At 43.1% G+C, this 13337-nt stretch overlaps 1 protein-coding gene across 8 annotated transcripts in view; it reads right to left on the minus strand.

The window, feature by feature from the left end:
* Positions 1-13337, minus strand: part of SYCP1 (synaptonemal complex protein 1) — a 276938-nt gene that overhangs the window by 104961 nt on the left and 158640 nt on the right. For all 8 annotated transcript variants that reach the window (XM_083172734.1, XM_083172733.1, XM_083172735.1 and 5 more), the window contains exons 19-20: positions 2495-2612; positions 223-293 (exon numbers count right to left, since the gene is read on the minus strand). In XM_083172734.1, coding sequence (XP_083028860.1) covers positions 223-293; positions 2495-2612 — 189 coding nt within the window. The remainder of the gene's footprint in view (positions 1-222; positions 294-2494; positions 2613-13337) is intronic.

The raw sequence follows: 13337 nt of genomic DNA on the forward strand, positions 1-13337 counted from the left end.
ATGTTGACTAGATCACAAACTATCATAGTGAACATAGACAAAATCTCCAGCCTATCTTGTCAAAATCCCTTAGTAAAAATGTGACACTAGCTAAAATCATCCCGTGTGTAAATGCCTTTAGTTTACAGGAATGTTAGGTGCTTCAGTGTGTTTTTATAGATTGGAAATAGCTGGGGTATATGTAAGTAGCACAACTACATATGATTTATGTTTTCAACTTACCTTAACTGATCATTTGTTTTTTCTAGTTTTTCAGCTTTCTTCATTATTTGATCATTGTTTTGTTTACCTGCCTAAAAAAAGTGCAATAAAAAAACAGTAAATTGAAAGAATTAATGATGGCACACTGGATGAAGACACACTGGGGTTTATTTACTAAGATTTATTTATTGAAGATGGGATGTTGCTATGTGCAACCAATCAAAATCTACTTCTTATTCATTTAGAACTGTCTAGAAAATAGTAGATAGAATCTGATTGGTTGCTTATAGCAACATCCCATCGTAAATAGAACTTTCATCTTAGCAAATAAATCCCACTGAATCTTTTTTATAACACATTTAAAGTGCTGTGAGTAAACACTTCAATTAATCTCTGAGTAAAAAAAGGAGTTACTGTAATCTTATTGCATTAATTCCACCAAAATGCAAAGGTTCCTGGTGTGCTGTAAGATATGGTGACCCTAGGGTTGCCACCTCTCCCGTTTTTCCGGGAATCTCCCGGATCCAGTGGCAACCCTCAAGGAGGCTTTTTCAGTTTCCCGGATTCCAGGGGGGGGGGGGGGGGGCACAGCATTAAACAACTCTGATCATGTGCGGAATCTTGGTGTGGTTCTGGATAGTGGCCTGACACTTAAACATCAGGTGTCAGCCACAATCAAATCTTCATTCTATCATCTAAGGAATATAGCCAGAATCAAGCACTTAATTCCCTCAGAAGACCTGCCTAAAGTCATTCATGCATTTATATCATCACGCCTAGCTACTGCAATGCTTTCTACCTAGGTCTCCCATCAAAAGAATTGCAGCACTTGCAGCTGGTACAAAATGCAACCACCAGACTATTAAGTGAAGTTAGGTGGTTAGCCCGCTCCTGCCACATAACTCCCATTCTCTACTTCCTTCACTGGCTACCTGTAAAATGGTGAATTGTTTTCAAGATTGGATTACTCACTTTCAAGGCCCTACATGACCAAGGCCCAAGGTACCTGCAGTAGTTGCTGATTCCTTACTCTCCTATTCGATTTCTACGATCCGTTGAAGAAGGACTACTAACAGTACCCAGAATTTCCCTGAATTAATTTGGGGGTCGAGCTTTCAACTTTGTTGCTCCAACTCTATGGAACTCTCTTCCTTGCACAGTGCGAGAAGCCCCAACTGTAGAATCCTTTAAAAATAGACTCAAAACCTACCTATTTACTCAAGCATTTTACTGATATCTACTGTTAAGCTTGTTTTGTATTTTGAGCTGTAAAGACAAATCCTATTGGGAAAAAAGGGCTATATAAATATCATTATTATTATTATTACACACCCTCCCTTAAAAAGGTTGGGCACGACTGCGTCTTCTAGAAAATGGCAGGTTACCACCCACAAACGCTGGCTTCCTGTCAGTTAAGTTGGGAGGGGATTCCGAAAAAGGTAATCACTGACTTTTGTAGCTGTTTGTCTTCACGCATGCATGATATGATCCGTAAGCATGCACAGTTGTCTTATAATCAATCAATCTTGTAAATTTGCACAGTGATTAGCTCTGAATAACACCATGTTTGGATTATCTTGCCTGCCACAGATCCCCAAACCTGCTTATGGCATTTTTCTATGCAAAATAACACTTGCTGTATCATTACAGTCTTCTGCAGATTTTCTGGAAATTAATCACATCACATACAGTACTTAACCATGCTTGCTGTTTAACTTTTTAACATTTTTCTTTTTAACATTTTTAACTTTTTAACATTTGTGTTGGTATTTCTGAAATTCTCCTGAACTGAATTTGATTATGTACTGACATGTCATGCTGGTTGTGACCTGCCCATAGAACCGTTTCTAACAGGATTGCATTTCTGGTTTGCTCACTAAGACTGTCTGATTATTGCTGATTTACGTTTCATGCATTCTATGATCTGAATTCGACCTGGTTTATTGCACAGATCATGGGGCGTATTCAAATGTTTACCCATGCCAAATCTCCCGTCTAAAGTGAAGAAAGGGCAAAATTTAAATGAAAGTTTTTATCAACACATATCGTGCTTTAATATGGTGTTTATTATGGTCGGGTATTGCCAAGCATATGAGCTGAACCCGACTAAATGAATGGGTGCAACGTGAAAAATCCCCTTTGAGCGCTCCAACGCGTGACTTTTTACCGCATTTTCTAGGACCTCTAGGGGTAGGCAAGCTGGCATTAAATTGGACTGTACTGTAATATTGTCATTAATTTTCATGACACCATGCCTTTTAAATGATCTATATTAATAAAAACAAAAATAAACCTTGAGATCTTTCTGAACATTTCTTAAGTCTTTTGTTGATATATCCATTTTCCTACTGATTTCTTCTTTTTCTGCAAAAACGTCTTCATATGCCATTTTCTGTTCTTCATACTGCATCCTGTAAATTAGGAAGCAATAGTGATAATTACAAATGATCAAGCACATTTTGACTCAGAACATGATATCATTACTGAAGTAATACATTTTCATTAATCCATTACAAATATATATGTCCTTATGATCCACACCAATATTTACTACCCAACATGTCTTCAATACATTACATCGGATGGCACCGGGCAAGCTGTGATTATATATATATATATATATATATATATATATATATATATATACTGTAGGTACTTCACACAATTTATAACATTTACAAAAAAGAGTTGCCAAAGCACTGGCTAAACCTATATTTACTACTAACACTATTATGTATAAGTATCCCTATAAAATGGAGAATCGCAAATTTATAACATTACATACACTAACACTTATGACTAAGATGTAGAAAACTACTTTAAAATGGTATTGTACTACTATGTCAAGTGAACAACAGGTTAAAATGCAATGAACTAGTTGATTTGTATGATAACTATGCAATGCATTAGATTAAGGGGGGTATTCAATAGGGATGTGCATCGGCCACTTTTCGCATTTTGGGTTTTGGGTTCTGATTACCTTCAGGTTTTGGGTTCTAATGGGTTTTGACAAAACACCCCCTAAATGTTTTGGGTTCTGATTTTTTTTATTTTTTAAAGGCATAAAAACTGCTAAAATCGCAGATTTTATTTTTATTTTTTTGCTCTGGGATTAATGGTGATGGATTGATTGTGTTTACCACCACCCGAGGATCAGTAGGCGATTGGTGCCGCACTGAGTTGGTCTGCGATTGTGCTGTGTATCTCTTTTTATCAGTTTAATATCTACTAAGACCACTATCTGGCTTGATCGTGTTGTTTACCACCAGCCGAGTAGCAGTGGGCGATTCGGCAGCATTCTGCAGGCAGTGGCAGAAACGCTTCTGTCACTTAGGCCGTCTTCTGACGGCATCTGGATGTGTGATGCAGGGTGAGAGCTGCAGTGGCAGACTCCCAGAATAATGCAGGGTGAGAGCTGCAGTGACAGACTCCCAAATTAATGCAGGGTGAGAGCTGCAGTGGCAGACTCCCAGAATAATGCAGGGTGAGAGCTGCAGTGGCAGACTTCCAGATTAATGCAGGGTGAAAGCTACAGTGGCAGAATCCCAGATTAATGCAGGATGATAGCTGCAGGGTAAGAGCTGCAGTGGCAGACTCCCAAATTAATGCAGGGTGAGAGCTGCAGAGGCAGACTCCCAGATTAATGCAGGGTGAGAGCTGCAGTGGCAGACTCCCAGATTAATTCAGGGTGAGAGCTGCAGTGGCAGACTCCCAGATTAATGCAGGGTGAGAGCTGCAGGGGCAGACTGCCATTCTGGGAGTGCACATGCACACTTTGCACATAGGACATGCACACTTTAACAAACCAAACATTTCAGCGACAGGGCCTACAAAACTGTGGCTACAATGATTGGTTTGTTTGGGCCCAGACACAAAAAAAATTTCATAATATCTCCCTATATAAACTGGCTCTACAGCGACAAGATGTCATCATCACTCGTCATCGTCCTCCGCCTCGGATTCCTTTGTGTACTTCCTCATGCTCACAGATTATCAATTCGTCCCCGCTGGACTCCACAATCACAGGTCCCATAATCTCTGGAGGCAATTCCTGGTCTTCATTAAATAATTGATGATTCATTTTTATAAACATCTTCTCCACATTTTGCGGAAGCAACCTCCTTCGCCGCTCACTGACCAGGTTCCCCGCTGCACTAAAAACTCTTTCACGCTGGAGGGGGGAGAACTCAGTTAAAATAGAGCCAGTTTGTACAGGGGCTTCCAAACTGCCTTTTTTTCCTGCCAGTACAGGTAAGGACTGTCTGACTGTCTACTTGGATGCTGTCACCAAAATAATCCTCCACCATTTTTCAATGGTGACAGCATCCAATGCACCGACAGTAGACATGTCAGCAATCATTGCCAGGTCCTTTAGTCCAGACCAGATGTCCAAACCCCCTCCTGCCTGCCCTGCATCCCCACCAGCGGGTTGTGTGGGAAATCGCAGCTGTTTCCTCGCAGCCACAGGAATGGGAGAAAATGAAGGAGGAGCTGGGGCCATGTCACGGTCCCCTTCAGATGACAATCTCCTGACCAGCAAGACTTTGCACCTTTGTAGACTTGTGTCCGCCGGAAACAGAGACACAACATACGCTTTTAACTGAGGATCCCGCACGGTGGCCAGAATTTATTCCTCTGACTTTAATAGACTGACCACCCTGGTATCCTGGCAAAGCCTATGGAGGGCTTTATCCACAAAAGTGACATGCTTTGCGAAATCGCTACGCTTTAGCTCCTCCACTTTCTCCAGCTGCTTCTGCAACAGCCTGGCCATGACCTACTAGGCACCAGACGGTAGATACGTCAGTACTAGGCACCAGACAGGTAGATACGGCAGTACTAGGCAGTGGGCACCAGACGGTAGATATGGCAGTACTAGGCACCAGATGGTAGATATGGCAGTACTAGGCACCAGACAGGTAGATATGGCAGTACAAGGCACCAGACAGGTAGATACGGCAGTACTAAGCAGTGGGCACCAGACAAGTAGATACGGCAGTACTAGGCACCAGACAGGTAGATATGTCAGTACAAGGCAACAGACAGGTAGATACGGCAGTACTAGGCAGTGGGCACCAGACAAGTAGATACGGCAGTACTAGGCACCAGACAGGTAGATATGTCAGTACAAGGCAACAGACAGGTAGATACGGCAGTACTAGGCAGTGGGCACCAGACAAGTAGATACGGCAGTACTAGGCACCAGACAGGTAGATATGGCAGTACAAGGCACCAGACAGGTAGATACGGCAGTACTAGGCAGTGGGCACCAGACAAGTAGATACGGCAGTACTAGGCACCAGACAGGTAGATGCGGCAGTACAAGGCACCAGACAGGCAGATACGGCAGTACTAGGCAGTGGGCACCAGACAGGTAGATACATCAGTACTAGGCACCAGACAGGTAGATACGTCAGTACTAGGCACCAGACAGGTAGATACGCCAGTACTAGGCACCAGACAGGTAGATACGTCAGTACTAGGCACCAGACAGGTAGATACGTCAGTACTAGGCACCAGACAGGCAGATGCGGCAGTACTAGGCACCAGACAGGCAGATGCGGCAGTACAAGGCACCAGACAGGTAGATGGGCAGTACTAGGCACAAGACAGGTAGATATGGCAGTACTAGGCACCAGACAAGTAGATACGGCAGTACTAGGCACCAGACAGGTAGATACGGCAATACTAGGCACCAGCAGAATGATATTATAATAATTACATTGCAGTAGGTACTGGTTGGCAGGGCACCAGCAGCCTGGAATTTATTACAGCACTGAAGGACAGGTATTATTTATTAATTAAACATAATAGCCTAGGTACTACTAGGTAGGCAGTAGCACTGGCAGTGGCAGTGGCACCAGTGGACATATATATATATATATATAACACAGGCAGGAAAAGGTGCGCTGACACCTGTTAATTAGAATACCACAAATACTGGGGATTTCAGTCCAAAAAGACACTTGTTCTAAAAATCTTTGAACCGCAGCTCCCTTTTTCAGTCTCAGTCCCCGTGAGACAACGCCACTACAATCTACAACAAACAAGATGAAAAAGGGGCGCCCAATAGTGTAGTATTGTCAAATCAACAATATATTTATTGGTTAAAAATGCGATATATCACTAGTACCTTCAGCATACCATAAAAGTCCTCAGTGGTGGACTCAAAACCACATGGTGTAAAACAATCCACACTGGCAATATTGCAGGAACAATTTCCGCGTGGCCCAACTGACGCGATTCTGATAGCAGGTGACGTGAGCCGACAAGCCGCTGTGCTGACCGCCGGATTCCTCTGGAAGTGCCGCGGGGGAGACCTTGCTGTGGTATCCGTGAGTGCTCCGCTGTTCTGTTGGGCCAGCTCGACAGCTGTGACCCATGATTGAATACCCCCCCCCCCCCCCCTAAGTCTTGGGAGATACTGTACATATGCAACTAACAAAAGTACAGTAAGCAATGACAGGTACTTGTTTTCTAAAATGGCGCCCACTAAGCTATTTGCTTAGTGGGCTATTCTGCGTAGTGAAATCGCATCGCATCGCCCATTTTAGGGCCATGCGATGTGGGATGCGATGAGATTTTCCTATGTAATTTATTCACTGCTCTCTTAGCCCCGGGCCATCGCATCGGCCGCAAAATCGCATGTAATTTTAAAGGGTGTGTGATGCCATGAATTTAGGTACACAATAATATGATTGTATGTCCCAAAAATAGGTTTAACGCCCCCCCCCCCACTATCCACGCCACAAAGAAGCGTGGCGAGCAGCGGCGCAACGCGTCCTCCGACTTTTTCATTAACCCACTATCCACGTCAGCGTGGAGTTGAATTTATATAGTGTGGCGAGCGCAGCGAGCCATCGAGCCCAAAGCGTGGCGAGCATAGCGAGCCCCGAAAGGGGACGCGGAATACATGTAAAGTAATCCGCGTCCCCTTGCTGAGCTCGTCACTCTTTGGGCTCGGTGGCTCACTGCTCTCGCCACACTATATAAAATATACTCCATGCCGACGTGGATAGTGGGGTAATGAAAAAGTCAGAGGACGCGTTCCGCCGCCCCTCGCGGGGCTCGCAGCGCTCTCCACGCTTCGGGGTGGCGTGGATGGGGGGGGTGCGTTAAATCTATTTTTGGGACATACAATCATATTATTGTATACCTAAAGTCATGGCATCGCACACCCTATAAAATCACATGCAATTTTGCGGGACATGCGATGCAATGCGATGCGATATAGTGGTGTACAAGGAGGGGGAAAAAAATACATGAAAAAATCGCATTGCATGCCGCTATAATGGCCCATGCGATGCGATTTCCCTACAGTGCCGTACGTACATAATCTGGGCGCCGTGCTAGGAAACAAGTACCCAATGACATATTTGAGAGTGAGGCGAAAGATACAGCTTTCCTATTACATGATCGGTTGCCCGAGATGTAAAGACATGGTTGCCTATTTATCAAAACCATGGGGTTTATTCTAGTTCATTCTTTCTGACAAAATCCTTCTTACAGTAGATGGACAAAACCATGTGCACTACAGGGGGGCAGATGTAACATGTGCAGAGAGAATTAGATTTGGGTGAGTTATTTTGTTTCTGTGCAGGGAAAATACGAACTGCATGATTTTACACTTCAATATAGATCTCATTTTGAAGAAAAACCCCACCCAAATCTAATTCTCTCTGCACAAGTTACATCTGCCCCACCCGCAGTGCACATGGTTTTGTCCATCTAAGAAGGATTTTGTCAGAAAGAATGGACTAGAATAACCCCCCATGTTTCATAAAATGATGTAGCAACAGTAATTTCTTCATACCTTTTTATGTACAGTATCCCACTATGTAATAATAGCCTAATGCAGGATATGTCACAGTAAAATACTACGATAGACTCATTATCGTGGCAGATTGCAGTCCTCTTTATTATACACTTTATGGCTATGGAGAGGCATTTTATAATCCCACTCCTGCAACCTCTGTCAGGCTCTGCATACGCAGTGTCAAATTCTTTCTATTCATAAATTTGAAAGACTCCTCATACATGCCTGAGGTGTAACTTGCAGGGACAACAGTTATCATTACCTCTCTCTCTTAAGTAACATTTAGTATAAATAAAAAATGGTGATATGTGATGTGATTTTTATTACATATATCCTTTTAGTATCTCGGTTTTCCTAAATAAAGTGGTCATTCTTATTGCACATATGTGCTCTTGCTGAACATACGTGTCTCCTAATAGTGTGTCAAGATAGGTGAGTATGTGTATGTATATGTTGCATGCAACACATACATACTCACCTATCTTGACACGTAGGTTTGGTCCCCTTGTCCTGTAGAATCCAGTAGGGACCTGAAAAAAATTATACTCACCCTCTCGAGTGTAGATCAATCCTCTTCCATCCAAAGTAGGCATACAAGAGGTTAAAATATCAAAACGCAAAGAACCCGGACCCAGTGAACTAAGGAGCTGCATAGTTCCACAAGCAGCACCTCAGACAGAAATCCCAGTTACGTCAGTCAATAGGACTCACCTCAGCCAAGCGGTGTAGCTAGGTGCCAGGGTGCCCGGAGCAAGGGCATGTTTTGATGCCCAACCCCCCCCCTCCTTCTAAGAGAATTTAGATGGAGGGGGAGGGGTGAGAGGCAAATGGAGAGATTGCAGCAGAGAGAGAGAAAGAGGTTACATGAAGAGTGAGTGAGAGGCGGGTGTAAAGAGACAGAGAAAAGGTTAGATGGAGGGGGAGAGAGGTAGAGGTTAGATGGAGGGGGTAGAGTGCAGGAGAGAGAGATAAAGAGGATAGATGGAGGGGGGAGAGTGCAGGAGAGGGAGAGATAAAGAGGATTTTTTTTTTTTTAATTCAGTATTTCTTTATTGAAAAAAAAGAGATTTTTTTTTTTTTCCCATTAAAATTGCATATATATAACATTTACAATATATAAAACATAAGACACTTTTCAAACATCTTCATAGATATAATATTCCAGCACACTTTTTTACATATACTTTCTTTCTGAAAATTCATCACAAATTAACACCTTTTTTTATTTTTATTTTTTATTTGATTTGTATCTAGGAATATCTATTACTTACTGTATATGCTTGCAATTACCCCCCCAACCCCACCCCGCCTCCCTACCTTATCCCTTGGGCTTTTTTTACAATTTGTATTGTAGATTAACGAATTATTGGCAATATTTGTCCTTACATCCACACCGTGTCTGATCCATGTTTTTTTTTTTTTTTTTTTCAAATTTTATATTAAAGTGCAGTAGTATTTCGATTTCAACCATTTATCCCACTTCTTCAAAAATTTACTCAACTTATCCTTATTGTTAAAGTGCATGTGTTTTTCGTGTATAATAGTGTCGTTCGCCAATTTAATCCATTCTGCTTTTTTCGGGCAATCTTTTGCCATCCATTTCCTTGCCATTAAAACCTTGACAAGTGTAATCAAACATTCAATCATATCACCCTCCATCCCTCTTGTGTGGTTCATTTTTATACCCAAAATACATAGCCTACAGTCTATATCCTGTTCCCTACAGCCTATTTCCTTTAATATAGCTATTACCTCCTCCCAAAGTTTTTTTATTGCGTTGCATTGCCAAATCATATGAAAAAACGTTCCAGGGCTGTTCTTACATTTAGGGCATATGGCACTTCTGCTCCCATCATAGAGGTTGATTTGAACTGGAGTGACGTATGCCCGATGAGTGATGAAATACTGAATTTGTTGAAATTTTATGGACTTAGTAGCTCGGTTAAGGGATGATATTGCTTGGGCCCATTCCATATCGGTGAATCTACCCATATCTTGCTCCCATTTAGATCTAATATTTTCTATCTGTGGGACTGGTAAAGCGGTGATAAATATTTTATACAGCTCGGCTATTTTTACTTTCCTCTCCCTGTTTAATAATTTTTTAATCGGTGAATCCTGAATAATTATTTCCTTGGTTCCTAGGGCTTCTTTTAATCTATTTCTTAATTGTATATATCGAAAGTTATATTCCTGGGGGAGATTATATTCCCTTTGAAGCTGGGCAAAGCTTTTTAAATTTCCTTCGTGGTATATCTGATCAATATTCTTTATGCCTACTTTTTCCCAGGTTTCCTTGGTCTCGATCATATTGGCCATATTATTTTTATCCTTGTTATTAATTCTACTAACCCATATTGGGCTTTCTGGGTCTACCCATTCGTAGCCCAAGAGCTTATGGACTGCGGTCCAGGTCTTAAAGATCAAACACATAATCATGTTTGCTGGTTTCATTTTATCACATACTAATAAAAGCTGTTTTGGATCTATGTTTCCATAGGATTGTAAGATCAGAGTTTTACTGTGTCCCTCTATTTGGACATTTATCCAACCCTGGAGTTGGGAAATTTGAGCTGCCATATAGTATAAACGGAAATTTGGAAGACTTAAACCCCCAAGTTGTTTTGTCTTTGTGAGGGTGGTTAATCCTAATCTGGCCCTTTTTTTCCCCCATATAAATGACGTGGTTATAGTGTCTATTTGTCCAAATATTTTCCCTGGAATATGGCAAGGAGTATTCTGGAGAATATACAATAGTTTCGGTAATACCGTCATTTTCACTAGATTAACTTTCCCTGTTACCGTTAATGGTAGTTTTTGCCATGCCCGAGCTTTTTCCCGATACCACTTGATCCCAGGTATCAGATTATTATTGATATAGTCTTTGGGATTATTGGAGATCGTTACTCCCAAGTATTCCACCTGATCAGTCCATTTAAGCTCCTTATTTATTACTTGATGAATGGCTAAGCCTTTTTTTGGTATTATATTTGATTTTTCCCAATTGATCACTAAACCTGAGTACTGCCCATGTTTTTCAATAGTTTGGAGTAATATTGGTAGCGCTCGCGTGCGATGCCCAGCAAATATCATCATATCATCGGCATACAGAGAGATGATCTCCTTTTTATCTAAACCCTCTGACTCTGGAACTTCCCTCCTGTCTATTTCTCTAATTTTACAAGCAAGGGGCTCCAGGGCCAAGTTGAACAGGATCGGGGACAGGGGACACCCCTGACGAGTTCCCCGGGTTAATCCAAACGGTTCCGTGGTGTAACCGTTCACCACGATCCTAGCCATTGGGGATTGGTATAACATTTTGATCCACCCGATGATTTTTGGTCCGAATCCGAATCTGCTCAACACGGCCCAAAGGTACTCCCACTCGACGCAGTCAAAAGCTTTGGCTGCGTCGAGTGTAACCATCCGATCCATCTCTGATTGGGGTGCCTCCAGTTGGGCATTTGTGAAGAAGCGGCGGATGTTAATTGCCGTGCTTCTCCCCTTTCGAAATCCCACTTGATCCTCGTCTAGGAGCTGATCAACTGCTCCCTCAATTCTTCTCGCTATAATTTTTGCCAATATTTTGGCATCAGTATTTATAAGAGAAATTGGCCTATATGATTCCGTCCGTCGTGGGTCCTTTCCTTCCTTGTATATCACCACAATTAGTGCCTCCCCCATAGAGTTTGGCAAACTTCCAGCTTCCAAACATTTCCCAAATGTCTGCAATAATATAGGGGCACACACGTCAATATATTTCTTATACACTTCAGCCGGTAGACCATCGCTACCTGCCGCTTTACTCCCTGGCAACGCTTGAATCGCCTCCTTGATTTCACTTAACTGTATATCGCCCTCTAGCGCCACCATATCCTCCATTTCTACCTTGGGTATTGGAATATCTTCCAGGTAGTGACTTATTTCCTCTATATTTCTCTTAATTTGAGAAGAATATAATTCTTCATAATATTGGGAAAAAGCCCGGGCAATTCCCTGTGTATCCTCTATTAGGACCCCCTGTTTATCAATTATGTTACTTATATTATTTTTCTTTTGGGGTAATTCACTGTTGATCAGGTAAGACATATATCTACCGGCCCTGTCCCCATGGAAATATCTATAGTTTGAGCTAAACTGGGCTTGTTTTATAGCGTTTTCTTGGCTTTCCCGAACCCAAGCTGATTTGGCTGCCCACCATGTCGATTTATCTATTTCAGACTTACTCTGCCAGTATTTTATTTCTAGCTTTTTACTTTCTAGTTCTAAAATATTATTTTTCTCCCTGGTCAGTTTTTTTATTTGGGCTATTCGTTTGATCAAGGCTCCTCTCATCACCGCTTTTCCCGTATCCCATACTATACTCATTTCGGCGGAATCCATATTTCTCTGAAAGTACTCTAACCATTCTATACCAAGTTCAACATCCGGGCCCATTTGCAGCAACCAATTAGGGTGGCATTTCCAGAGTCTATTCCCTACTTCTGTGTTATCCGCTAATTGCAACATGACTGGTGAGTGATCTGAAATCCCACGTGGGAGGTAGTTAATTAGAGATAAAGAGGATAGATGGAGGGGAGGGGGTGAGAGAGAAGCAGGCAGGCTGGCAGAGAGAGAGAAGTTAGATAGAGGGGGGAGAAACAGGGGTAGTGCATTTTATTCCTCCTATTCTCATCCTCTCCCCTCTACCAGCTGAGTACATGCTGTGTTGTTTTGGGTGTCCCTCCCCCTCATCCCCTCACCCCCTCACCCTTAAGCAAGCAGAAGTGCTGCTGTATATGTCCTGGTCGACGCTGGGTCCTTCCTTGTCGGCGCTGGGTGCTTCCCTGGTCGGTGCTGGGTCCCAGCTTTGCCATCTCTCCTGCAGGCTGGTCAGAGCTGGGCTCACTCACCTCGCAGCAGCAGCACGCCGCACGGGTCCTGCGTCGAGCCCCGGCCGGCAGCATCAGAGAGGGGAGGGGAGAGGGGCAGGCAAGGAGGCTGGATTAGCCGGACAACTAAAACTACCGCGCTGACTGGGAAGGGGGAGGCAGAACAGCGCCGCCGACAATGCTGCCCATGCAGCATCATTTAAATAGATTAAAAGGCTGCACCCTCCGTATTGAAGCCACTGCCTCTCTCCCTGCTGCCGCCGCCAGCACAGAGCGGCAGCAGGTTCTCTCCGGCAGTGGGTACTTAGGGCTTATGGCAAGCAGGGAGGGCAGGGATGCCATTGCGTTGCATGGCTCCGGCGCCTTATGACCTTTCTGCGCCCGGAGCTTGTGCTCCGCCCTCCCTACGCCTCTGCCTCAGCCTATCAGTGGCAAGCTCCATTGGAGTT

This window comes from Crinia signifera, chromosome 2 (assembly GCF_055691185.1).
Source record: "Crinia signifera chromosome 2, ASM5569118v1, whole genome shotgun sequence".
Lineage (NCBI taxonomy): Eukaryota > Metazoa > Chordata > Amphibia > Anura > Myobatrachidae > Crinia > Crinia signifera.